The sequence below is a fragment of the Jaculus jaculus genome, chromosome 12 (genome assembly GCF_020740685.1).
Source record: "Jaculus jaculus isolate mJacJac1 chromosome 12, mJacJac1.mat.Y.cur, whole genome shotgun sequence".
NCBI classification, from domain to species: domain Eukaryota; kingdom Metazoa; phylum Chordata; class Mammalia; order Rodentia; family Dipodidae; genus Jaculus; species Jaculus jaculus.
The window spans coordinates 6,056,970-6,082,209 of record NC_059113.1 but is presented as its reverse complement, the minus strand read 5'-3'; the positions used below and the strand labels follow the sequence as shown (position 1 = coordinate 6,082,209).

Below are 25,240 nucleotides of genomic sequence, written 5' to 3'. Positions count from 1 at the left end.
CCAAATGCTGGGATTAAAGGCGGTTCCATCACACCTGGCTGTTTTTTTTTTTTTTTTTTTTTTTTTTTTGAGACAGGGTCTCACACTGTAACCCAGGCTGGCCTGAACTCGCAGTGATCCTCTTGCCCGAGTCTCCCAAATGCTGGGATTACAAGCATAAACCACTGCGCCTGGCTTTCTTGGCCCCAACAGTAAAGAAGCAAGGCATGTATGAAGACGCCATCTGTCCAAATGTCTAGCCAGTGCACAAAGTCTCTGGAAGAAACAGAGGGTAGAGAAATTTTCGAGAAGCTCTCAGAGGCCTTAAGGAAGAGGTAGTGAGCCACATCCTTTCTACTGTACACTTTTAGGCATTTTTGAGAGGTAGTGACTCCTCCCTCCTAGGTCGCAGAATTTGCTTAGAACACAACCGAGCTTCAGGCCTCCATCCATTGCCCTCCCTTTATGTTGGTGGAGACAGATTTCCTGAACTCAAGAGTCATCTTTTCATTCCTCCCTACCTAGCATCTACCTCACACCTCTCCTCACTTGTACCTGGGGGAGCTCTTCCCTCCACCCCGTTGGCTGCGGTCACTTAAATTTCCTTCCCCACCCATCCTATACCATCACCCCTTTAGCAGATTATACTTTAGTTCAGACCGTCAGGATTAAGAGGTTTGGGGGGAAACAAGGGACGCTTGGAGATCACTCTAGGTCAGCCAGACTGCAGGTACCGGAGGCGCCCCCAGAACTACAACTCCCAGCATGCTCGAGCGCCCGGAAGCCCCCACCCGCCACCGCGCGCTGCATTGTGGAGGATGATTCAGGGCCGGGACATCCAGCATTAGCCCGGCGGGACCTGAGGAGGTCAGCGGTCGAGGCGGCGGCAGGAGCAGCTCGGAGATGCAGACCGCTCGGATGACCCCGAGCGTGGGGTGGCAGTTGCTGAGGCTGGGAACGCGAAGGTCTGTGTGTGGCAAAGGGGACGGGGGTCTGCGGGCCTGGGAACTGGGCCAGGACTGAACCCCCCTGTCCCCTTTCCCCCAGCTCGAGACCCAGTGCCCTCCTGGGGCAGCCCGGGCCTGCCCCTGCCGGGCGACCTTATGCCAGTGGCACGGCTCAGGTAACTGACAGCGGTCTTGGGAGAGGGGTGCAAGAATGGGGTTCTGCCTGGGCTCCCACTTTCCTGCTGGCCGACAGGGGTCTCCCTCCTCGTCGGGTGACAAGCTCTGGCACCAAAAGTAGGGGAAAGGGCAATCCAGGGTGCCCTGGGGTGAAACTAAGGGAAAGGTACCAGCCCACCCACACAACTTTGTCTTCCCCTGTGCTCTCCTTGGCACACTGGAAGCCCCAGCCTGAGCCCAGCGATCCCCTCCCCTAGGCTGCTGTGGACAAGCCAGTTTCCCACTCCTCTGATGCTTCCACCAGAGAAAAACCAGCCAAGGCGGTAGGAGGCCCAGAGGTGGGGTTGACCTAAACTAGGGGTAGACCCACCCAGCCAGCTCCCTGAAACCCCTCTCTTCCCTGCCTAGGAATCCAAGTCCTTTGCTGTGGGGATGTTCAAAGGCCAACTCACCACCGATCAGGTGTTCCCATACCCGTCTGGTAAAGGAAGCGGTAGTTAGTGCTGGGTGGGGATAGGCTCACCGCCCCAGTCTCGCCTGACTGGCCTATTCCTCCCCTTCCCACCCCTGCAGTCCTCAATGAAGAGCAGACACAGTTTCTCAGAGAGATGGTGGGGCCTGTGGGCCGTTTCTTCGAGGTAAGGAAAGACTGGAGCCCAACTTCTCGTGATGTAGGTAGATGTTAAGGATTCTGAATGTGGGAGCTCCCCCTTCCCCCAAGGAAGGGTCTCACTCTAGCTCAGGCTGACCGAGAATTCACTCTGTAGTTGCAGGGTGGCCACAAACTCATGGCCATCCTCTTATGTCTGCCTCCTGAGGGCTGGGATTAAAGGTATATGCCAATCCACCAGGCTCTAAACATGGCATATATTCTTTCCCCAGGAAGTGAATGACCCTGCCAAGAATGACGCCCTGGAGAAAGTGGAGGAGACTACTTTGCAGGGCCTTAAAGAGCTAGGGGCCTTTGGTCTGCAAGTGCCCAGTGAGCTGGGTGGTGTAGGTCTTTGTAACACCCAGGTGAGCCAACCACTTGCTATCTCCCAGCATTTCACCCTGTGCCACCTTGACAGATTCAGCTCCCTCACCCCTAAGATCAAGGTCTCTTAACAAGCAACTGGCCAAGGGAACCCCTGAAATTTGTCAGCTAGGTACACATCCTACCCCCACCCCCCAGTCTACATGCAGTTCACTAGGACCGCAGCTCTCACTGATCCCCAAGTCCTTGGGGTCTGTGTAACAATAAAGTACTAGGCAGTCTTGTCACCAAGACCTGGGACAGACACTGCTACCTTTGGATGTCCTCTTTTCTCAGGAGTACTAAGAATGGATCCCAGGGCCTCATGCTTGCTAGGCAGGCCACTGTGGTACACCTCCCAGTCCGCCTACACCCTGTCTTTGATTCCACCTCCCTTCTACATGTTCTGTAGATGGCCCAGGTCAGGTTATGCCATGTCGCCAATACTCTTCTGCTAAAGGAAGGCTCCATGCAGCCAGTTACAGCCCCAGATGCCTGCTTCCCCTCTAGTACGCTCGCCTGGCAGAGATTGTGGGCATGTATGACCTTGGGATAGCAGTTACCCTGGGAGCACATCAAAGCATCGGTTTCAAAGGCATCCTGCTCTTCGGCACAAAGGCTCAGAAAGAAAAATACCTCCCCAAAGTGGCAACTGGTAAGACAACCCCAAGAGCTCTGGGGCTTAGGGCTGATGTGAGCTTGGTATAGTGCTGGTGAGGAAATGCTAAGGAACGGGAAACTGCCCGAAGGTGGAGGGGGCAGGATTTTGACTCACCAGGACTCCAGGTAAAGCAGCTCTCCTCAACAGGGGAGACTATGGCTGCCTTTTGTCTAACTGAGCCCTCAAGTGGATCAGATGCTGCCTCTATCCGAAGTTCAGCTGTGCCCAGCCCCTGTGGAAAATACTATACCCTCAATGGAAGCAAGATTTGGATCAGGCAATCCTACATCTCTCCTCACTTCCTACCCTCAGCCCAATTCTGGACCCCATTACTCTGAAACCCCCCCCCCAACCAAAACAAAACTGATTGCTCATTCTTCCACAGTAATGGGGGCATGGCAGACATTTTCACCGTCTTTGCCAAGACACCAGTTACAGATGCAGCCACAGGGACTGTGAAGGAGAAGATCACAGCTTTTGTGGTGGAAAGGGGCTTTGGAGGTGTTACTCAGTGAGTAGGTAGCACCAAGCGGGGGAGCAACACGGGGCTCCAGAGGGGGTAGTTCTCACAAGTCACCCTAAGAGGGTGTACAAAAGCCGAAGGAGCGGGCCAGTTCTAACGGGGAACCGGGTAGCTGGACATAGCCAGGTTTCCACAGTCCTCGGGACATGTGGACAGTGCAGGTACCCTTTTCAGAGTGTGACAGCTGCAGTTCCTCCCTACTGATAAGAAGTGGAAAGTCTGTTTTCCCCCATGGCTGTCTATTCACACTTTAACTTTTCTTCCCCACCTTGTCACAGTGGGCCCCCTGAGAAGAAGATGGGTATCAAGGCCTCAAACACAGCAGAAGTGTACTTTGATGGAGTGCGGGTGCCATCAGAGAATGTGCTAGGCGAGGTGGGGGGCGGCTTCAAGGTTGCGGTGCACATCCTCAACAATGGAAGGTTTGGCATGGCTGCAACCCTTGCAGGCACCATGAAAGCCATCATTGCCAAGGCAGTAAGTATCCTGCCCGAGTCCCCAGCTAGCCAGAAGGAACCACTGCTCCTCTTTCCGTGTGTCCCTGTCCCCTTGCAGGCGCTCCCCTACGTCAGCGACCCCTCCCCTGCTGGAAGTTCCAGACCTGTAGCTCAGGTCTCCATCCAGCATGGACTGAACTTGCTGCGGCCCACTCCTCCAGCACAAGCCCAGCCCCTCTTCTAGGGGAGACCGCAGAACCACAAGTGGGAAACGTGTGCCCTCTTCCAGGTGGATCATGCTGCTAATCGCACTCAGTTTGGGGACAAAATTTGCAACTTTGGGCTGATCCAGGAGAAGCTGGCCAAGATGGCTATGTTGCAGTATGTGACTGAGGTGAGGGTCTCCTGTGCCCCTCTCCCTGGGAGCCCCTATGGCTTTCTCAACAGTCGGATCAGACTACAACCCCCAGCAGCACCTGGGGCAGTGGGTCTCCAGCTTTACACCAATGCCCTAGGGGATGCGAGGAGGCATAGTCAGGTCAGCTTCTGAAAGGAGAGATCCATGTTCTGGAGCTAAGGTGCTTCCCAAAGGTATCAGAAGTTAATTCTACTCCACCCACTTTTAAAATAGTCAACATCCTACCCCACGTGGTGGTACACGCCTGTAATTCCAGCATTTGGGGGGCAAAGGTAGGAGGATCACCCCGAGACTACATAGTGAATTACAGGGCAGCCTGGGATAGAGTGAGACCCTACCTCAAAAAAAACAAGGGGAAAAAAAAAACTGACATCCTGAAAGTCAGTGCAGAGGGTCAAACCACATAGTCGTGCTGGATCTGGACACAGGATGGACGCCAGCGCCGCGAGGGCCGCGCGAGGCCTCGTCTGGGAGGCTGGAGTGTCCAGCCTGGGTCTGATGTGGCCTCGTCTGGGAGGCCGGAGTGTCCAGCCTGGGTCTGATGTGGCCTTTTCCCTCCCTTCCGTGTCTCAACCGCGTCCCACCAGTCCATGGCGTACATGCTGAGTGCCAACATGGACCAGGGATACACGGACTTCCAGATAGAGGCCGCTATCAGCAAAATCTTTGGTTCGGTGAGGACCCGGTGTGATGGGAGGGAAGGGTCCAGTTTGGGAACTCTGCTCAAAAACCAGTCTCATCTGGTTTTCTGTTCTCAGGAAGCAGCCTGGAAAGTGACCGATGAATGCATCCAGATCATGGGGGGAATGGGCTTCATGAAGGTACAGGGCATCCCTTGGCATGGGGCAGCTGGGCAAGCGGTTAGGCACATCTCAACACAAGGTCATGATGTGTCTTTCCCTGTACTAGGAGCCTGGGGTGGAACGAGTGCTTCGAGATATTCGCATCTTCCGGATCTTCGAAGGAACAAACGACATCCTTCGGCTGTTTGTGGCTCTGCAGGGCTGTATGGTAAGAGGAGGGGACTCTGCAAGAGGAGGTAGGAAGGACAGCTGGGTCCTGACTGCTGGACCCTCTTTCCCCACAGGACAAAGGAAAGGAACTCTCTGGGCTGGGCAATGCCCTCAAGAATCCTTTTGGGAATGTTGGCCTCCTGCTGGGAGAGGCAGGCAAACAGCTGAGGAGGTAGCTTAGGGGCCTGGGGTCGGGTGGGGAGAAGGCAGGAGTGGGGCGCTGCCACTAACCAGCCACTCTTCCCAGGCGGACAGGGATGGGCAGCGGCCTGAGTCTCAAAGGAGTTGTCCACCCAGATTTAAGCCGAAGCAGTGAACTGGTGAGTAGTCCTTGGAGCACAGCCTGCAGCAAGGGACTGTCACCCCATCCAGGCTCCATGACCCTCCCCTTCTTTTCAGGCAGTGCAGGCCCTGGAGCAGTTTGCCACTGTGGTGGAGACCAAGCTAATGAAGCACAAGAAGGGAATCGTCAGTGAGTAAGCTCTGCTCCAGTCCACCGCGCTTTCCCTCCCCCGCCCACGTTTCACCCCCAGACTAACACCCCCATCTACCTGACAGATGAACAGTTTCTGCTGCAGCGTCTCGCGGACGGAGCCATTGACCTTTATGCCATGGTGGTGGTTCTCTCCAGGTGAGGAGGCAGGGTGGGAGGAACGAGGCCTGTGTTGGCCGGGCCAGCAGCACAGCTCAGAATATCTTATCCTCCTTCCTGACAGGGCCTCCAGAGCCTTGAGTGAGGGCCATCCCACGGCTCAGCATGAGAAAATGCTCTGTGACAGCTGGTGTATTGAGGTGAGCCTCACAGCTATTCAGTGTAAGCGGACACTGAGGCCCAAGACTGACTCTTCTTTTCCTCTCCCCAGGCTGCAGCCCGGATCCAAGAAAGCATGACTGCCTTACAGTTCAACCCTCGGCAGCAGGATCTCTTCCGTAACTTCAAAAGCATCTCCAAGGCCATGGTGGAGCGTGGTGGTGTGGTCACCAGCAACCCCCTTGGCTTCTGAATACTTCCAACCAGGGTCTGGCCTGGTTACGTGCCTTATCTCAAGCCAAAACATAGGCCACCTGTGTGCGGGCTCGGGTTCTCCCTAAGGGACTTGCGCTCCCAGCACTAGGTCTGCCCTCAGGAGCACTCACTGCCTCAAGAATAAACGTTCTAACAAGCCCTCTTTTGCTACTGCATCTCACTCAGTTCTTTCCACTGCCTGCCTCCCTCCCCAAGAAAGGAGCCAGATGGGGAGTTTGCCTCTATTGCTTTATTTGGTGTTTTATACAATTGCCTAAAATAAATAGAATAACAAAAGCAGCTACACAGCCCCCAAATGCCCACCAGCTTCCTTAGACTGCTGTCTAGGGTACCCAACCCCCTTCCTCTTCCCAGGGTACCTCTAACCACCCCCCCCACACCCTCTGAGGAACAGAACTGACTAGACAACTGGAAGAGGTGGTTACATTCTGGGGTTAGAAGGGACCCAGGAAATAAGGATTCTTCATATAAAAGAGGAAATGTCTATTTAGAAAAATACTCCCCCCCAAATGTAAAAAACTATTTTAACCCCAGAAAGGCTTATAAAAAATAAAGCTAAAAATAACCAAAGGTCCCTGTCTACCCCTTGAGGAAGGGGGAGGACCAGGCACTGCTGGTGAGTGTCACAGTGGCAATGATACGGCAGACGACAGCCACTAGGCTGAGCCCAGGCACTACAGAGCACCAAGCTGAAACCACAGACCAAGGGCACAGGCCCAAGTGGCCAAAGCTGGGCTCTACATGACATCTACAAAGAACTCACTGGGGTTTCCCATAGCCATATGGAAGCTTTGGCGGCTGGCTGTCAGTTCTGGGGGCACAGAACCCAGGTCTCTGACTGGTGGGGCCCCAGGGGGCTGCACTGCTGCCGGGACAGGGGGAGGAGGTGGGGGCATCATAACCACCATCATGGGATTATAGGGGAGAGCCATGCCAGGGGGAGGTCCATAGGGATGGAGGCCCGGAAGAGGACGGAGATTTGGAGTACCCACTGTTGAGCCCCTCGATGGGGGAGGGCCCCCGTCACCAGTCCCACTAGGTTCCCCACCACGCCGAAGGCTGCCTCCCCGGCTGGAGAGCTCAGACTCACTGCCACTGCCCGACTTAGACTCAGGGGCCCGCTCCTCAGGCCTCCCTGTGCGCCCAGCACCCCCATCGCTTCTTGTCGAGCCACTGCTCCGGCTCCCTGTGGGGGAGAGGGACAGGGCAAGTGAGCCTCAGCCCAGGGTGTGCTGGTTTCCCTAGGCCCTGTTCTAGCCTCTGCTCCCTGGCTCCTCTCTGTTGTGCTCAGTCCCTGGCCGTGCTGGCCTCTGCGGGTGGGGGTGACTTACCCTCACTGTGCTGGCTGCTGACACTGCCTCCACCATAGGTATAGGACGAAAGCTCATGGTAGGGCGGGGGCTGGGGACTGTACGGGTGCGGGGCCGGGTACTGGTAGGAGAAGGTAGGCAGCAGGGGCCATGGCGTGGCCCCAGGCAAAGGAGCCAAGGTGTCCTGGTCGGAAGCCCCACTTGAACCATCGTTGTCATTCAGGGACAGATTCACCAGGTCTGGAACACGAAGGGAAAGGAGTAGTGACTGCCATTGCTTTAAGAGGCCTGGACCCCCAAGAACGGACAGAAACCTGGAACTGTTTCTCCAGGGCTCAACCAGGTGACAATGACTTTTGACAGGAAAGTCTACAGCAGGAATATAACCAAGACCACAATAGCTTTGTGGAACTCAGAAAGAGGCATCCCTTCTTCAGGGAAAGGACTCTGCAACCGGCACATGGCTTATTCAGCAGTACATGGGCGTACATTACCCCCACTGTGGACCAGTTCAGGGCCAAGAGGAGGACACAGAATGCTTGACTATCCACAGTTTCCATGGCTAATTTCTGGACTAGGCATGGGTTGGGAAGGCAGGACAGGACAAGACAGACCAAGGTTTACGCCTGAAGGTAGGGTAAGTGACTTACAACTCTCACAGCCACCACTGAGGTCCCCGAAGACATAGTAGCACTGCTCAGAAAAGGTGATCTTGTTCACGGTGTGTCGGATGAGACCTGCCTTCAGCAGCCCACTGGCGTACTTGCGGGCCTCCCGACGTTCAGGAAAGCCCTCCACATGATGGTACAGCCAGTCAACCACATCTGAGCCTACAATTACCCACAGTGGAAGAGATCTGAGAGTCTCCTCCTAGCTCCTACCCTCAACCTCCCTGTGTCATTCCCAGCTTTGGCCTCCTCTTTCCCTTCCCACGCCACCTTGGCCAGGGCCTGGTATTACCTAGGAAGGCATTGGGGATAGTGATCTTAAGCCACATGCGGTCCCGAACTTCCAATCCAGACTCTGGAGATGCCATGGCCTTGGTCACAGATGCCATGTCCATATGTACGGAGAGACTCCGGCCCTCACAGCCTGACAGAGAAAATGGGGGGTTGAAGACTCCCACGGGACAGCAGTCAGACCACTCACTTGAGGCTATCCTTCCAGGGAGGGGAGCTGGGAGATTCACCATCAGGCAAAGAAGATCCAGATGTAATGGTGCTCATGGAGGAGGAGCCAGGATAGGTGGGGAAGGTGCCAGTCAGCGCAGCGGAGTGCGACACCCAAGCCGCAGGGTCGATGGGCTGGATGGGCTCATCTAAGACAAAGACAGCCAGCAAGATGAACACTACTCAGTCCTAGAAAACGCGCCCTGTCGCTCTAGAATCCAGACCGCTGGATCTACTTCTCTCTTGACCCTTCCCAGCCCACACCCTACAGCTTGGAGGCCTAGCCCCATTTCTTGGCTCCCCTGGTCTTTTTATTTCTGGTTTTGTCCCCCCTTTCGAGGTAGGGTCTGTAGTCTGGGCTGACTTGGAATTTGCCACGTAGTCTCAGGCTGGCCTTGAACTCACAGCAATCCTCCTACCTCTGCCTTCCGAGTGCTGGGATTAAAGGCATGCAACACCACACCTGGCCTTTATTTCTATTTTTTGAGACATGGTCTCACTCTGGAGCCCAGGCTGGCCTGGAATTCACAATGTAGGCCAAAATGGCTTCAAACTCCTTGCAATCCTACTGCCTCAGCCTCCCAAGTGCTGGGATTACAAGGTATGAGTCACTACACCCAGCTCCCCGGGTCATGACGTCAGACGCCTGCCTAGGGCATCACTCACCTCGAGGGAGGGTGAAGTAGGCCTGGGGAGAAGGGTCCCAGCACTTGGCCACGGTCAGCACGATGGGGCTGTGGGGAAGAGAAGGCCAGTGAAAGAGAAGAAAACGAGGAGGCCTCAGAAGAATCAAGCTCTAGAGCAAGAAAAGATTAAGGGGCAGAATGAGAACACATATATGGCTGGGCTGGAGAAGGTAAGAAGTGGGCTCTCCAATGTGGGTGACTCACTAATATGGGAAAATTTAAAACATAACTGCTGGCTGGGGAAATGGCTCAGCTTGTTTGGAAAGCCTACTGACCTGGGTTCAAACCACCAGTATCCACCATAAAGCCTGATGCACAAAGTGGCACATGCATCTGGAGTTCATTTGCAATGATAAGTGGCCCTGGTGTGCTCATTCTTCCTCATCCATATTTTTTCTCACTCTCCCAAAAATAAATTATACAAAACAAAACAAAACAAAAAAATGGCTGGAGAGCTTGCTCAGTGGTTACAGCGCTTCTTGCAAAGCTTAAAAACTGTAAAGCCAGATGCACAAGGGGGCGCATGCGTCTGGAGTTCATTTGCAGTGGCTAGAGGCCCTGACATGCCCATTCTCTCTCTTTCTATCTATGTATACCCCCCCAACAATAAATAAATGCAAAAGAAAACATGGCACTGACTAAAACAAGAGAAGACATGCTGTACAATCCCTTTCACAGGAAGCACAAAACAGGTAACACTAAACCATCTTATTCAATGTTCCAGGCATGACTGGAAAAACCATCAAGTAAAGCAAAGGTTTTCTTGACCAAAGAAGAGGGAGATCATCCTTAGTGGGAAGTAAGGAGGGGGTGTACAGGAAGACATGAGGTGGAGCGGGTGGGGTAAGGAGGGGCGCAGCATTCTGAGAAATAAACAATCTTGTTTCACTACTGAGGCAACAGTGAGATGGGCCATCACTTACAACTCTGCCATACCATACATTTCTGTTTCATGTATTTTGAGTGTTAGGTCTCAGCATTTTTTAAAATTTCCATGTGAAAAGTGAAAGGGCTTAAAAACAAGAGGCCCAAGGGCCTGAGAGCAGACCAGAGGCTCACCCTGGCTTGTGCACAATGTCTCTCAGAACCCGCACAGCATCATCATTGCTCATGTTCTCGAAGTTCATGTCATTCACCTGGAAGGGAAGGGAAGTGGGGCAGAAGCAGAGCAGGGGCTGCAGAGATGGCTCAGTGGTGAAAGGCACTTGCGTACAATGCCTGCCACTCTGTGTTCAATTCCCCAGTACCCATAGAAAGCCAGACACACATGCATCTGGAGAACGTTAAGAGTAGCAAGAAGCCTAGTGCGCTGATACATTCTCTCTCTCTCTCTCTCTCTCACACACACACACACACACACTCCTCTAGTAAATAAAATTTAAGAACAGAAATGCAGCAGCAGACCGGGAAAGGCAGGGTCCTGTCCAGGCGAGCTCAGCAGCACACCTGCAAAAGCATGTCGCCAGGTTCGATGCGCCCATCGGCAGCCACAGCTCCGCCCTTCATAATGGAGCCAATGTAGATGCCGCCATCACCCCGTTCGTTGCTTTGGCCCACAATGGAGATTCCCAGGAAGTTGTACTTTTCTGTGGAGGGGGTCACGGTGAAGGGCTAGCCCCAGTCTCTAAAGAGCCACTCCTCCCCTTCTGCAAGCCGGGCTGTCCCATACCCATGTTGAGCGTGACCGTGATGATGTTGAGCGACATCGTAGAATCCGTGACGCTGCTGAAGGACGAGGTCTGTGGTGGGAGAGAGGAAGGAGCCAGACTGCCCTTCAGCGAAACAGAGAGAAGCCCCAGGCTTCTGGGTCACAGGACCACCTCAACTGAGGCCCACGCACCCCGAGGAGCCTCACCCTCTCCATGCGAGGTGGCCGCTGCTTCCTCCGCCGCCGGTGGCGCTTGAGGAGACGGGAGGCACTGCTCTGTTCTGTGGAGCTGCTGAACCTGGCAGGGATGGGGAGGCAGAGCACTTGGAGGCCCAAGGGGTCATGGGGGGGGGGGACACCCAAAGAAAAGGCTGACCGGAAAGAGGGGAGGGGGTGACGGAGGAAAGTCTGGGCAGCGACGGCGGAAGCCGTACCTACTCATGGCGTCGTCCTCATCTGAATCTGCCAGGCCCGTGCTTTCCAGCTCACTGGTCATGAGGGTAGAGGAGCTCTCGTACCCAGCCAGATGGCGCTCCAGTCTGGAGGGTCCGCTGGGCCTATGGCCCCCAGCTGCATATGAACAAGACCCTTAGGAACGAGGCCTCCCCCCTTCACTCTCATCCAAGCTGGGGTCTGCCCCCCTTCCCAGCTCCCAGGCCCCACCCTCCAGGGCCCCCTCACCGCCATGCTCACTGCTGTCTCTCCTCCGCGGCCGCTCTCGACGCAGTGACACAACAGACTCGGTTTCTGTCTCAGGCTCCAAATTTTCATGACTACTGGACACATTAGGGCTAGATGGGTACAGACGGTGTCCACCCAAAAGCAGTGGGACAGGGCTCCAAGTCCTCAGCCTCCCCTCTCCAGGAGCTTGGCTTCCCTCCTCCCCTCCCTGTATCCAAGGAGGCAAAAAAGACTCACTGGAAGGATGGAGGCCTTGAGTCACCGATGCCACTGGTTCTCTCTGGTGGCAAAGGCGGCAATGGCGGGGGTGGAGGCACCAGTTCTGTTCGAGGCTCATGGGCTGTGGGAGCCATCTCAGGCTGGGGGTTATCTGATGACACTAGCTAGAAGAGGGCAAACAGGAAACATGGCTCCACTGGCCAGTACGATACAAGTCACTAAGGAAAAGGCCCTGAAAAAGGAGATACCATCGCATAGACTGAGGAAGAGCCCAGAAAAGAGTCGCCAGTAAGGCGGAGGGGCTTCCTCTAAGTCCCCAGGTGAGTGAAAAAGCAGAAACCCAGGGCCACAGATGACTAGGTTGGAGAAGGGCTAAAGCTAGGGACAGTCTGGTAACGAGTCAAGGCCCTTACCCAGGAGACGACCCTTCCATTAAAGCAAGGTAGGCGGGCATTGTCATCCGAAATTTCTTCCTTTACCACCCTGCCAATAAATAAATGGTTAGCAAGGCTGGACTAGACATCCCCACCCTCAATCCCATTCAAAGTCTCTCCAAATCTCCATCCAATCCAAGGATGTTGAATCTCTCCTGACCTGCCAAGTCCTCTCTGAAACTATTCATTCTCACATGTAAGAAATGCCCAGTTTCAAATCTCTGTCACGTGAGCTGGGCATGGTGGCGCATGCCTTTAATCCCAGCACTCGGGAGGCAGAGGTAGGAGGATCGCCATGAGTTCAAGGCCACCCTGAGACTCCACAGTGAGTTCCAGGTCAGCCTGGGCCAGAGCGAGACAAATCATAGCGCAGCCTTAGGGCTCATCTGTCCTATAAGTTCTTGCACTGGACTGGACTTGTTCCTCTTCTCAATCTTAACAGACCATTAGCACCTAGTTTATAGTCTATTCAACATCGTGTTCTGGGAGCACAGCACCATCCCAGACTCGGAGGAGAGAGAGAAGGGCGAGGAGACAGAGAATACGTACACCAGGGCTTCCAGCCACTGCACAAGAACTCCATATGCATGCGCCGCTTTGTGTATCTGGGTTTACGTGGGTACTGGGGACTCAAACCTGGGTCCTCTGGCTTTGCAGGCAAGTGCCTTAACTGCTAAGCCATCTCTCCAGCCCCCCACCCCTTAACAAATATATGTATGTGTGTATGTATGTATGTGTGTGTGTATACACACACACACACACACACACACACACAGAGAGGGGAGGAGGGAGAGAGGGAGAGGGAGGGAGGGACATGCCATGGCCTACTGTCCCTACAAACTCAAATGTGCCCCTTTGTGCAACTGTCTTTATTTATTTATGTATTTATTGCTTTTGGGAGGTAGGGTTTCACACTAGCCCAGGGTGACCTAGAATTCACTATGTAGTCTCAGGGTAGCTACAAACCATGGCGATCTTCCTACCTCTGCCTCCCAAGTGCTGGGATTAAAGGCACGTGCCACCACGCATGGTTCTGCAACTGTCTTTCAGTGTATACTGGGGAATTGAACCCAAGCCATCAGCTTGCTTGGCAAGCAAGCATCTTTAAATGCTGAGCCATCTTCCCAGCCTCATCCCAGGTGCTTGGTAACCATTAACAAATACCTGTTAACTAAATGAGAAAAAGCAAAAACACAAACCCTATGAACCATGAGGCTCTCTTCTCACATACACACATCCCTCACCCTCAAATTAGGACTTATCTGATCAACTTTAGCCTAATACGGTGTTGGAGCCTTGAATATAAGCCAGCTTGGTACATTTGCTGTCAAGACACAGCACAGTCAGTACAAACCCACTCAGCCCAAGAATACAGAGCTTTCTTACCAACATAACCCAACCTCGACATCATAGTTCAGTTTACTCCAAAGCAAGCAATTCTTTTTTTCAATTAATTAATTAATTAATTAACTTATTTGAGAGTGACAGACAGGCAAAGAGAGAAAGAGAAGGAGAGAGAGAGAGAGAGAGAATGGATGTGCCAGGGCCTCCGGCCACTGAAAACGAACTCCAGATGCATGCACCACCTTGTGCATCTGGCTTATGTGGGTCCTGGGGAATGGAGCCTTGAATCGGGGTCCTTAGGTTTCACAGGTAAGCACTTAACTGCTAAGCCATCTCTCCAGCCCCAAAGCAAGCAATTATGTATCACTAATAATCTTGCCTACAGGGACTAGTGCTTCAATACTAAATGAAAAGTAACCACTCTTCTAGAATTTACCATGCACTATGCATGTGAATTAAGCATTTCAGGCTGTGATTACCATCATGCCACAGATGAGTAAATCAAAGAACAAAATCTAAACAAATCCCAAAACTGCAATGCTAATAAACAGATGAACCTTGACTTAAACCCAAGAGAACTCCCCAAACAGTATCAATACCCTAATATTGAGCCATCTTTCTAGATAGAATACAGCTTGTTCAGTTCTAGCTGTGACAGACAGAAATCTTCACAGGTAGAGGATCTCTTCATCCAGAAGGCATAATATCACCTTGGTTGCCCAACATTCTCCCATCCTTGCTTCCACCAACCCAGTCTATTAGAACCTAACCTAGTCTTCCTTCTAACTCTGAGCCTGGGAATTAAAAGGGCTCAGTTCAAACAGTTATGAACACAAAAGGACTTCTTACTCTTCATCACTGACAGTTCCAGGATCACCTAGATGTCCCAAATTATCCCAGAATAGCCCAATCTGTTCTAATATAATCTACTGTCTCCCTACAGGCAATACACCAACACAACTGTCTGTAGTAACCTCAACAGCCTTACTTGTCCCTGTCTTGAGTAACCCAATAAAATCATGCCTGAGCCAGGCATGGTGGCTGGCACACAACTGTAGTCCCAGCACTACGGAGACACACAAGGGAGGGCAGACTGTCAAAAGTCCGAGGCCAGACTAGTTACTAGACATAGCGGGTTCCACAGCTTCAGCTACAGAGTGAGACCCTGTCTCAAAAAAGGAAAATAATGATCATGATGATGATGACGGGCATGTCTGGCCCCAAGAGAAACCAAGACCAATCCAGTAGGATCCAGAATGCCCCAAGTTTCACTAGGAAAATCAAACCACCCTGAACAGCCTAGGCCATCCCAACAGAGTGTATTAGTATAGAGTAGAACGCCCCAAACAATCCTGAGGCCCTAGAATAAGCTAAAACTTCTTAAATTCCCCCATTACAGTCCAATCAGTACCAAGGCATTATATGCTCAGTACAGTGGCTAATATCTGTAATTCCAACACTTGAGGAAGGCTGAAGCAGGATGACTGCCACCAGCTTGGGTCACAAAGTAAGACCCCATCTCAAAATGAAAACAAAACAAAGACAAGCATACAACAATACTCCTATATAGCTTGCGTGCGAAACGTGGAAAGCACCCCAAACTACCAGAAAATAAATCAATCTTATCTCAGTACAGTCCTTAATATCCATCCCCACACCAACCCGTGTGTCCCATGCACCCCGCCTAGTCTTCATCTAGGTTGCATTCAGCCCATCCTTCTGAAGCTGTGCGTCTCGGGGTTCAAACCTGTCGGTTCTGGGGTAGGCGCTCCCGATCTTTCAGTACAGGCCAGAAAAATGCCCAGGCAAACCAGTGCCCCTCAATATCACCCAGTGCATTCTACAACAGCCGCCGTCCTCCCCAAGTCTAGGCCTCGCGCTCACCCAAAATCTTGATCCATAGACTTGAAAAAGTACTTAGCGCCTGCGGGCCGCTGCAAAACGCTCTTAAAATCGCCGAGGGTGATGCGCTCCGCGGGGACAGGAATCTTCACCAGGTAGGGAGTCTCTTCCTCATCCAGGTGGTAAATCACCTTCGTCTCCCCGACACCACCGACCCCCGTACCGCTGCCCGCCATGGTCTCGCCCGCGCGCTCCCGGGCTCCGCCGCCCACCCAGCCGAGCAGATCGCCCTCGCCGCGCCTGCGCACACCCGCAACCCACGCGCCGCGCAGGTGGCCAGAGCAAGACGCGGGCCGAGAAGGGAAGGCGGCGGGCGGCGGGGTGGCGGCGCGAAGAGCCGCGGAAGACCACCAGAAGCCACCGACTCCGCCGCCGCGAGCTACCGACGTCGCGAGCTCTCCAGATCCCCTCCCACTTCTCCGTATGCCACGTGATCCAAGCCCGCCCGCCCGTCACCTGACTGCTCTGGTCACGTGGCGCGCTGGCTCCGCCCAACGCCCGCACCACGTGACCACTGCCTTAAGCAATGGTCTCCGGGTCCTAAACGATCCTATCCACAAATGTGTCCCCCGCCTTTGGACCACGTTGGCCAGAGCGGCCTCTGTCAAGAACACAGGCAGCTGTTTGTTTTCCCCTCCCATGCCGAGCGGTGGAAAGACTGGCAGGCTTGACAGGGGTTGGGGCGTGGGGCCAGGCACTTTTATAAGGGTGATTTTAGTCTGCAGACTTGGGACTTGAATTCTGAGTCCTGGGTTTGGCTACTTCATTTAACTTGAGATGAAAGGCCAAAGCCAGTCCTTTTCAGGTGAGACCTTTTGGGGAAAGGGGCATGGCGGGGGAGAGGGTGTTGGGGTTGAAACAGGGTCTTGTGTAACCCAAGGTGGACTCCTAACTTGCTCCTGATCCTCCCCCACCCTCGGCCAGGATTACAGGCTTAGGCTATGAGGCCCGGTCAGATGGAATCTTGAGAGGTGGAGAACCTCAACTTGTCTTCTGCAGCTTTTCCAAAGCTTCCCCAAGTAGGACAGTGAGGGCTATGAAACACAGAGCCCACTCTCCTTTATTTACATCACGCAGGCTGTCTGTACAAGAGGCTGGCCAATATTAAACAAAAGTGATAGTCACCTTTTTGCTTTCCTCACTCCACCAGGCTATGTACTCCACCTTTGAGCAGCCATGCCCAAAAAGGGGAAGTCTAAAATTAAAAATACAACAGTGTAGAAGAAAATAAATGGGGAGTGAAATAGACGAAAAAATGAGGGAAGGGAGTGCTATATTTACACTACGGTTTTATAGACAACTATCCCATTACATCCCCATTTGAGCCCTGGCCCTGAAAGTGAGGGGTGGCAGGTCCAAGGGACAAGAGATTGTGTCTACAGATCCAGACAGCTTCTGGATCAGCCACTCAATTGCAATAGGTCCAATTTCAAGTCCAAGGAGCAGGAAGTTAGAAGACATTTCCAAGTGAGTCTCCTTTGGGAATTCCGGCCTTGAAGAGAGGACAGTATGGTGGCTGAGGACCCTGAGGCTCAGTTCCCAAGTCATGTCAGAGTTCCAACCTACGATGATGTCAAGGCTCTCCAGATTTGGGAAGACCCCCTAACCGCCGGGCCTCTGGCCGCAGTTCCTTGCATTTCTGGCAATAAAAGAAATCAGGGACGTTGGTCTTCTTAATCTTAGCACAGGAGAGATGGATCCACGTCCCACACAGGCTGCACTCAATCATGGGCCGCCCAGCAAAAGGCTTTCTGCAGTAACATGTGATCAGATCCCATGAGTCATCACCTGGAAAAAAGCTTTTGTTTATTTTCTGCTCAAAGGCCAAGATCCACATCCCCCCAAACCAACATCTCAGCTGTCCCTGCCCGGACCCCTAACCTCTCACCTGATTCTACCATGATGTCCTCATCCATGACCCGCATCTCCCCTTCACTGGAGCTGGCATCTCCATCCTGGCTTGTTTCTGTGCTGCCCACCTCCTTGCCTTCACTGTCAGTGGGAGGAGGTCCTTCGGGATGCACTGTGGCAGGTGGCCTAGGAGCCTCAGGGGGTGCCGGGAGCACGGGGACTGGGGCTTCACCCACCACTGCTGCCATCTCTTCTTCCTCGTCCTCGTCCTCCTCCTCTTCCTCCTCCTCTTCAGAGTCTGTATCACTGGGGGGTGCTCGGGGAGGGCCGGCAGGTGGGAGCCTATCCCCCCGCTCTGCTTTTTTCAACTTCCGTTTCTTGCTCTTCTTGATTCGAGACCTCTTTTCCCCATCCCCAGGAGCTGGCCGAGGCCTCCGCAGCACGCCAAAACCAGCCCCCGCTCCTGGCCCCAACTTTCGGTTCTTTCGGTCCTTCTTTCGAGGCTGGGAGAGGTCTCCCTGGGAAAGCGGCACTGGAGTGAGAGCAGCAGGGGGCCGGGAGGGATGTGTCAGGGACGTGGGGGACAGTGGAGACGCCACTTTGGGCCCATCCAAATCAAAGAGAGAGTCCTTGAGCTTCATCTTCTCAAGCAAGGTGGCACTGTCAGGGGCCTGCAGACGAGAAAAAGTGGACCTTGGGGGTCCTGGCTGGGTAGGACCTGCTTGGGCTGCCCTTCTCTTTGATGACTTTGCTTTCTTAACAAAGGTCTGGATAGTTCGAAGGTCCGAGGGAGCTGAGTCCCAGCCATCACTGTCTGCTGCACTCTCTCCTCGCAATGGAGAGCTAGAGCCAGAGGCTGGCCAGTCACTTTCCTTAAGAGGAAGAGACCAGGGTCAGCATAAACCTTGTGTCACCTCATGTCCTCCACAAACCTAACCTGAAAGCCAGGAACGACTAGATCCACCCGTGCCCCAAGCCTAACATGTACGCAAACCATACCCTCTCGTCCCTATCCCCACCAGCATCTTCACCTGGCCACTTATTACCTCGGCCCTCAAGGCTCCCCACCCAGGCTTTTTATAACACTGGGTGCCCAGGGCACAGCCATGTTCTGTTAGCTGCATTTCTGTCTCTCGCTCATCACCGCAGTCAGCTCCCTAAAACTCATCCAGAAATACTTCCACTAACAGCAAACCAAGACCATTCCAAACTTTTGATCAACACCTCCAAATCAGCTGTCCCTACTTCTCAAGCCAGCTGTCCCTATTAACCCTTGCTCCCACGCTGGCTTTCCTACCGCAGCCGTAAGAGCTAATTTCCCCTAGAATTACCTATCATTCAGGTAGAATCTTCCTATAAAAAGCACTGCAGTCCTGACTCGAATCAGTTGTTTTTCTGTCCCCTACCTACCTCTTTGCTAGGGGGGATGTAGCCAGCATAAGCCAAGACAAAACTGCAGAATTTGTTGAAATCCTCAATTGTTCTCCGTCGTTTCTCTGGTGGCTGAAAAATCAATTAACACATCACAAGGAAGCCAGACAGAAATGTTACAGAGGCATTCCCAGTGATATAGCCCCTAACGGGAAGAATACAGAAAGTAGGGGAAGGAGGGTGTCAGGAAGTAAAACTAACCTGGAAAGGTAAGGGGCATCTCACCTGAGTCTCTGGCTTAAGAGTCGGAGGCGGATCTGTGGAAGCAATAAAAGCTGAGTCAACGAGCTGAGGAAGTCGTGTGTATAAAGCATCACCTCTAAGCCTTGGAAATGCCAAGTGAACCCCCTCCTCAGAACTCTTCGGTCCCCGACCCAGGCTAGCCAGCCCCCAGCAGTGCTGGACGCGTCCGGCTCCCCCTTCCGCCCCGAGGGGCGGAGCCTGGGCGCGGCGCCTCCCGGCCTCGCCGGAGCACCCCCTCCCCTCCCCTCCCCTCCCCCAGCCGAGCCGGCGCCCCGCCCTCCTCCCGTCGGCTCCGCTCTCCCCGCGCCCCACCCGCCATACCAGCGTTGGGGCCGCCGAGCCCGAGCCGCCGCCCGCCCCCGTCCTGCACCCGCGCCCGGAACCCACACTTCCACCGGGCCGCGCTCCGCCGCCCCGGACTCTCCGGGGTCGGGTCGCACCCACTGCCCCGGGCTCGGGGAGGACCACCAGGAACCGCTCCCCGCCCCTCCGGCCCCTTCCATCGAACACGAGGCCGGGCGCGCCCCTCACCCCCAAACACACACACTCGCTCTCTCTCGCCCAACGCTACTTCGCGCCTGGGACAGACCGGAGCACGAGCCCGGACACAGCCCCCTACCGGGCCCACACCCCACCCCGCCACCCGCTCTCCGCCGCGCTCCCCACTATTCCGCCGCCGTCCCTCCGCCCCCATCCGGGGCTTTGGCCCCTCCCCGTCTCGAGCTCGTCGGGCTCCCCGCCGGGCCCCCCGGGCCCTGTTCCGAGCCCCGCTCGCCGCCGGGCCCGTACTCCGCACCAAGTCACTAGACGAGCGACCCACAAACTCTAGCCCCCCGGGCCCAGCCGGCTCCTCCCTCCAGCGCAGGCCCGATGCCGCCGCCCCCCCACCCCACCCCCGACGCCCCACAACTCCCTCCCGGGCTCCAGCCCCCTCCCCGGGCACAAGTTGCCGGCCGTGACCCCCGCCCGCCGCCCCGAGCGCGACCGAGGCGCCCGGCCCCCCGGCCGTCCCTCGCGCAGACAATACCCAGACCCCCGCGTCCACACGACTCACGGTCGCCCAGCTCGGGCCGGCGGCGGGCAGCGGGGCAGCCCCACGCCCGCCGCCGCCTCCCCCTCCGCGGGCAGCTCGCGGGCCCCGCTCAACTCCGCGCCGGTCCCCTCCGCCTCTCCCGGCCGCGCTCGAGGCCCGAGCCAGTGCGAGGCCCTCCGCGCCGAGCCCCGGGGGCTGCGGTCCCCTCCCGGCCGCGGACCGGCGCCGAGCCTGGCCCCACGGGGTCCCGTCGAGCCAGCGCGCGCCGCCGCGCTCCCGGCCCCCCTCGGCGGCCGGCTCCTCTAACTCCGGCTCGCCCGCCCCGCAGCCGGCCCCGGCCCGCGTCCCCGCACTCTCCCGCCGGGCGCCCGGGCTCGGCCGCCAAGTTTGCCAGTTGAACGCTCGCCGCCCCCGCCCCCGGGCGCCGGCCAAGGGCTCACCTTCGGGACTGGGCTCCGCCATGGCTTCCAGCATTGCCCCCTTCCCTCCACCCGGTCCGGCGACCCCCTCCCCTGAGCCGGAGATCCCGGTGCCGCCTCTGGGGCTCGGTGCTCCTACTGCCTCGCTCCACACAGGAGTCGCCGCTGGTCGGGTAGAGACTCCAGTCCGCAACCCGCCGCCGCCGCCGCCGCCACCTCCATCTACCTCAGCCTCCCGCACTCCCGAACCGGGCCCCCTCCCCCCGCGCCGCCGGCCGCCTGCTCCCTCCTCCTCCTCCTTTCTCCTCCCTCCCTCCCTCCTCTCCTCCACCGCCACCCCCGCCCGTCGGCCTGACGCGCAGTGCACCCAGGGGTTTGTAGTCCGTCCACCGAGGGCGGAAAAGGGACTTCAAGTGCCTTGGGAACTTCAATTCCCAGTAAAATCGCAGGACTGCGCATGCGCAGCAGCTCCTCACGGTCGGGTGCCAGAGGGTAGAGCGCCTCTGCGCGCGCAGACTCCTGGGAAATGTAGGCGAGGTAGGGCCAGACCGAGAAGGCGGAGGATGGGTTTACTACTCTCGGCCACCATACTGCCTCATTTAGGATCTTCTTTCTCCTCTGAGGTACCGCCCCACTTCCAGCCAAGTGGAGAAATGGTTGCTGGGAGATGAAGTCCTCCTGGTGATAATGGCTCCCTGCTACAGTGTGTTCTCCCCCCATATTTCCACTCCGCTGGATGCTACATACTACCACAAACTTTGCAAGTGACAGCCAACTAAGAGCAGTCTTTCTATTACCTCCAAAACCTAAACATCTCTTCTGTAAACCAAAATCACATCTACAAATAGTACTTTCAAACTTTCTTAGGAACCTATAGCAAAATTCCGCATGTTAGTCTCACAACCCAATACACACATATGTATTTAATTTTTTTTAAGTTTCATGAAATAATGCATAGTTCATTCACAAAAAAAAAAAAAAAAACACCTTGCAGAGGGAAATACCAACATCAAGTACAACTATTCTTCCGGCCTGCAACCATTCTTGCCCCAAACTGAAACCCACGACAGCCTGAAACTAGACAGTGCCCGAGCTGCGGAATACACACAGGCGAAATCCAGTCCAGCTTAGTGGTCTCCTCTTTATTGGTGTGCCTCCTACCATCCCCCCACAATTTCAGTCCCTTCCATCTACCCCCCAAAAAGAAGGTAGTGAAAGGAAGGGATTGTTGGGGCTCTGAGCCCCTTGGGCAGCTAGAAAAGGAATAGAAACCAAACGATCATTAGATGTGACAGAGACTGACAATCAATAAGTCTAAAGCAGTGTGAGAATGGAGGGCAAAGGGGAAAGAAAGGAAAAGAAGGAGCGCTGCAAGAGGCCATGTCTACCATTACCCATCTTGCGAAGAGGGGCAGGAGAAAAAGCCTCAAACAATAAGGGTCCTGAAGAAGGGAGGAGGTGCTTGAGCCTGGAGGAAGGAGGTGGGGGTCATGGAAGGGCACCACTGTTCTTTGTAGAATCGGATGACAACCCCCACCCCACCTCAGGAACAGCAGCTTCACAGACCATAGACACTTTCATCACTGTAGGCAATGTATAGAAAGAAGTCTTCTTCGTGGTGTTCCTGAAGTGAAAGTAGAAAATGGTGTTAATGGGCTGGAGAGACGGCCTAGTGGCTAAAGCCTTTGCCTGTAGAGCCAAAGGACCCAGCAGGCTCAATTCCCCAGGACTCACATAAACCAAACACACAAGGTGGTGCACGTATCTGAAGTTCATTTGTAGTGGCTAGAGGCCCTGGTGTGCCCATTCTCTCTCTCTCTCTCAAATAAATAAAGAAAATGGTGTTAAGGCACTCAGACATTTTTCAAAAACAAGAAAAGCCTTTTAAGTATTGGCTAGTGGTACAGGCCTATAATTCCAGCTACTCTGAAGGGTTAACACTTTAAGACTTGGAGCCAAGTGTGGCACACACCTTTATTCCTAGCACCTGGGAGGCAGAATTAGAAGGATTGCTGTGAGTTTGAGGCCAGTCTGAGACTACATAGTGAATTTCAAGTCAGCCTGGGCTGGAATTAAAGGAAAGGTGTGTGACACAACACCCTACAAAAACCATTTAAAAACATTGTATTTATTTATATGAGACAGAGAGAGACAGTGACGGAAAAAGAGAATGAATATGGGTGAGCCATAGCCTCTAGCCACTGCAATGAAACTCCAGATGCATGTGCTACTTTGTGCATCTGGCTTTCTGTGGGTACTGGGGAATCAAACCTGGGTCATTAGGCTTCACAGGCAAGTACCTTGACTGCTCAGCCATCTCTTCAGCCTCAAAAACCTTTTTATATTTGTTTTCAAGACAGGGTCTCACTCTAGCCAGGCTGACCTGGAAACCACTCTGTAGCCTTGGGCTGACCTCAAACTCATAGAAATCCTCCAAACCTCAGCCTCCTGAGTGCTGGGATTAAAGGCATAGGTGATCATAGCTCCAATGCCATTTTTTTTTTCTTTTTTCTTTTTTGTTTACTAAAGTGGAGTCTCGCTCTAGCTCAGGCTGATCAGGAATTTACCATGCAGTCTCAGGCTCACCTAGAACTCATGGTCACCCTCCTACCTCTGCCTCCCAAGTGCTAGGAAACCATCTTTTCTCAGTGCCTGGCTTGCTCCCTCAATGCCTACAATCCCTAAGCCCTAGTGACCAAGCAGTGTCATCCCCACAACAATCCTGAGTAAAAAGATCTCAAACTGTTCTTTGACATCTTGGAATAGAAAGACCTAAGTAGTAGAGTCCTCATCAGAACAGTTCCTCCCACCCACCAGTATCTTCCTTTCATTCTAGTTCCACTGCTCTGTCCAATTCCCAACCCAGGACTACCATGAAACGTTAAAGCCAGTAAGCCAGACAGTCCAGGACTACTGACCTTCACTTTCTCCCCTTCAAACTGTCCCAAGACTTCTCTCTAAAAACTTTATTACTACCAATATACCAGGCATATTGGTAGTAATATATATATATACCTGGTATAGCTGACCCATCGTGGCACTGGTGGGTGGAATGACATTGTTGACAAAGAAAAACAAGGCATCCTCAGCTCGGAGATGAATTCGCTTCCGAATCAAGAAGTAAAACTGACCAACTGCCAAAAATATAAGGTACAAGAGAGTCAGTGAGGTTATCCGTGCCAGATGGGGCCTTCTCTCACAGAGATGGCATTCCTACGCACAGAAGGAAACCTGGGTCTTGGGTCAGACTCCCACCTGTGAGATCAGAAGGCACCAGGTATTTCTTTTTGTCCAAGTCTCCTATCCGAGCTTTGGGAGCCTTTTCTACTATCACCTAATAAAAGATAAAATTAGGACACATAAAGAATACAGCTCTGAAGAATTCAAAGTAATGTTCCCAATACTTAAACCTACCCCAATCTTATTTCTCTTTGTCCTCTACGTGCGGCGCCAGTAGCACTGAATCCAGAGATCCTGACCTCCCTGGTTCACCTAAATACCCAGCATCGATACTTGAACAGCACATCGGAACTATCTTCACCAGAAGCAGGGCAATTTATCTGAGTTGAACTCGAGCTTCTCGGAATACCCAGCTAGCTGGGAGGAAGGCCATGTGAAGATCAGGCTGTCAAACTCCTACAGGCCTCCACTGGCACGAATGCCAAGATTTCTCTCCTGTCACACCACCTCACCCTCTACTACAATCCTCTCACCCCTGGTCCAAGGGACAAGTTCCAGAGTCCCTTCCAACCCTACCACAGCCTGGAGCCTGACCCCGTGTTGCTCGTCCCAGCTCCAAGCCCAGCCGCGGGCGTCGGCGTCGGCGTCAGCGCCCCGCGCCGCCTCTGCGCTACTGTCCTTACCGGGACCCGGTCCGGGTATTTCTTTCGGATCTTTTCGCCTTCAGAGCGGCGCTTCTCGAACGGATGCTCCTCTTTGTACACGAACTTCATTCTCCCGGGAACCGGGCTGGACCGAGCTGGGCTGAGGGAACCCGGGGAGGGGCGGGGAGCCGGGACAGGGGGCGGCGGCGGCGGCGGCGACGCGCGGGCAGACTCAGCGGAGCGATCCACGAGCTTGCGCCACTTCCCTATTCACCAACCCCGCCCCCGACCGTCCCGGGCGGCCCCGCCTGCTGAAATACGCCACTGGCGCAGCCCGCGCCCTCCGCCAGCGCCCGCCGCCCACTACCCGCCCCGCTCGCGCCTGCGGCCTGAGCGCTGTGGAACTCGTTTGTGGCCCACGCAAGAGACGTTGCAGGGTGGCTGAGTTTTGCTGTCGTTGAAAGTTAACTGAAAACCCCTTCCGGATCCCTTGCACCACGAAGCTGGGAATGAAAAGGGGTAGGAGGTAGTGATCACGAGACTGCTCTGTAATTCTCGGAAATTACGTAGGGGAAAAACAGACAAATACAAAGCTAGCTATTCACGAAACGTGCTGCTACGCTTAAGGCGGACGCTGACACCAAAACAAAGTAGTTCCCAGGTGGCAGACATGAGTTCAAGAAATAGAGAACAGTACAGCGGGGCCTGCACACACCCACAGAACGCTTGGGGTCGGAGAATGAGCGGCCGTACAAAGACCCCGGAGGAAGTCCTGCAGGTAGGGACTACGCCAGCCAGCCCGCCAGCGCGGAGGAACACACTTGGGAATGTAGTAAATCATGTGACCCC

At 54.4% G+C, this 25,240-nt stretch overlaps 4 protein-coding genes across 12 annotated transcripts; 1 reads left to right on the top strand and 3 right to left on the bottom strand.

The window, feature by feature from the left end:
- Nucleotides 1-801: 801 nt before the first annotated feature.
- Acadvl (acyl-CoA dehydrogenase very long chain) lies at nucleotides 802-6,335 on the top strand. The gene is made up of 20 exons (XM_004669263.2): nucleotides 802-944; nucleotides 1,027-1,102; nucleotides 1,361-1,426; nucleotides 1,512-1,584; nucleotides 1,677-1,741; nucleotides 1,986-2,120; nucleotides 2,629-2,773; nucleotides 2,927-3,056; nucleotides 3,165-3,290; nucleotides 3,581-3,779; nucleotides 4,029-4,133; nucleotides 4,745-4,831; nucleotides 4,916-4,978; nucleotides 5,067-5,168; nucleotides 5,245-5,342; nucleotides 5,418-5,490; nucleotides 5,570-5,642; nucleotides 5,729-5,801; nucleotides 5,887-5,962; nucleotides 6,034-6,335. The coding sequence occupies exons 1-20, from the start codon at nucleotides 883-885 to the stop codon at nucleotides 6,172-6,174; spliced, it is 1,968 nt and encodes a 655-aa protein (XP_004669320.2). The 5' UTR covers nucleotides 802-882; the 3' UTR covers nucleotides 6,175-6,335.
- A 76-nt stretch (nucleotides 6,336-6,411) lies between these two features.
- On the bottom strand, nucleotides 6,412-15,802 carry Dvl2 (dishevelled segment polarity protein 2). 3 transcript variants are annotated; one of them, XM_004669257.2, is made up of 15 exons: nucleotides 15,573-15,802; nucleotides 12,324-12,393; nucleotides 11,929-12,074; nucleotides 11,692-11,801; nucleotides 11,445-11,580; nucleotides 11,218-11,308; nucleotides 11,032-11,101; nucleotides 10,809-10,948; nucleotides 10,422-10,498; nucleotides 9,343-9,410; nucleotides 8,697-8,825; nucleotides 8,468-8,599; nucleotides 8,158-8,337; nucleotides 7,529-7,747; nucleotides 6,412-7,383 (listed from the first exon to the last, which is right to left on the bottom strand). In XM_004669257.2, exons 1-15 carry the CDS (start codon nucleotides 15,764-15,766, stop codon nucleotides 6,935-6,937), a joined length of 2,211 nt encoding a protein of 736 aa, XP_004669314.1. In that variant the 5' UTR covers nucleotides 15,767-15,802; the 3' UTR covers nucleotides 6,412-6,934. The 3 variants fall into 3 exon arrangements, with proteins under 3 accessions (XP_004669314.1, XP_044986739.1, XP_004669315.1); XM_045130804.1 differs by having other exon boundaries at nucleotides 11,704-11,801; XM_004669258.2 differs by having other exon boundaries at nucleotides 11,692-11,783.
- Nucleotides 15,803-16,625: 823 nt separating this feature from the next.
- Phf23 (PHD finger protein 23) lies at nucleotides 16,626-20,796 on the bottom strand. Of its 7 annotated transcripts, none has more exons than XM_045131817.1 (5): nucleotides 20,589-20,796; nucleotides 19,074-19,129; nucleotides 18,852-18,944; nucleotides 17,479-18,112; nucleotides 16,626-17,378 (listed from the first exon to the last, which is right to left on the bottom strand). In XM_045131817.1, exons 1-5 carry the CDS (start codon nucleotides 20,620-20,622, stop codon nucleotides 17,164-17,166), a joined length of 1,032 nt encoding a protein of 343 aa, XP_044987752.1. In that variant the 5' UTR covers nucleotides 20,623-20,796; the 3' UTR covers nucleotides 16,626-17,163. The 7 variants fall into 7 exon arrangements, with proteins under 7 accessions (XP_044987752.1, XP_044987751.1, XP_004669313.1 ...); XM_045131816.1 differs by having other exon boundaries at nucleotides 17,479-18,313; nucleotides 20,589-20,794; XM_004669256.3 differs by having other exon boundaries at nucleotides 19,098-19,129; nucleotides 20,589-20,794.
- An 898-nt stretch (nucleotides 20,797-21,694) lies between these two features.
- Nucleotides 21,695-24,611, bottom strand: LOC101595391 (GABA type A receptor-associated protein). The gene is made up of 4 exons (XM_004669254.2): nucleotides 24,431-24,611; nucleotides 23,823-23,901; nucleotides 23,583-23,701; nucleotides 21,695-22,191 (listed from the first exon to the last, which is right to left on the bottom strand). Exons 1-4 carry the CDS (start codon nucleotides 24,518-24,520, stop codon nucleotides 22,126-22,128), a joined length of 354 nt encoding a protein of 117 aa, XP_004669311.1. The 5' UTR covers nucleotides 24,521-24,611; the 3' UTR covers nucleotides 21,695-22,125.
- Between the last annotated feature and the right edge of the window lie 629 nt (nucleotides 24,612-25,240).

Coding starts and splice junctions, on each gene's coding strand:
- Acadvl (XM_004669263.2), top strand. CDS start 883: ATGCAGACCGCTCGGATGACCCCGAGCGTGGGGTGGCAGTTGCTGAGG. Junction 4,832..4,915: donor TCAGCAAAATCTTTGGTTCG/GTGAGGACCCGG, acceptor TTCTGTTCTCAG/GAAGCAGCCTGGAAAGTGAC. Junction 5,491..5,569: donor TAAGCCGAAGCAGTGAACTG/GTGAGTAGTCCT, acceptor CCTTCTTTTCAG/GCAGTGCAGGCCCTGGAGCA.
- Dvl2 (XM_004669257.2), bottom strand. CDS start 15,766: ATGGCGGGCAGCGGTACGGGGGTCGGTGGTGTCGGGGAGACGAAGGTG. Junction 12,075..12,323: donor ATGGAAGGGTCGTCTCCTGG/GTAAGGGCCTTG, acceptor GCCCTCTTCTAG/CTAGTGTCATCAGATAACCC. Junction 9,411..10,421: donor GACATTGTGCACAAGCCAGG/GTGAGCCTCTGG, acceptor TCTTCCCCACAG/CCCCATCGTGCTGACCGTGG.
- Phf23 (XM_045131816.1), bottom strand. CDS start 20,622: ATGCTGGAAGCCATGGCGGAGCCCAGTCCCGAAG. Junction 19,130..20,588: donor GGCGGAGCCCAGTCCCGAAG/GTGAGCCCTTGG, acceptor TTGCTTCCACAG/ATCCGCCTCCGACTCTTAAG. Junction 18,314..18,851: donor ACATCCCCCCTAGCAAAGAG/GTAGGTAGGGGA, acceptor CTTCCTCTTAAG/GAAAGTGACTGGCCAGCCTC.
- LOC101595391 (XM_004669254.2), bottom strand. CDS start 24,520: ATGAAGTTCGTGTACAAAGAGGAGCATCCGTTCGAGAAGCGCCGCTCT. Junction 23,902..24,430: donor AATACCCGGACCGGGTCCCG/GTAAGGACAGTA, acceptor ATCTTTTATTAG/GTGATAGTAGAAAAGGCTCC. Junction 22,192..23,582: donor CGATGGGTCAGCTATACCAG/GTATATATATAT, acceptor CTTTCACTTCAG/GAACACCACGAAGAAGACTT.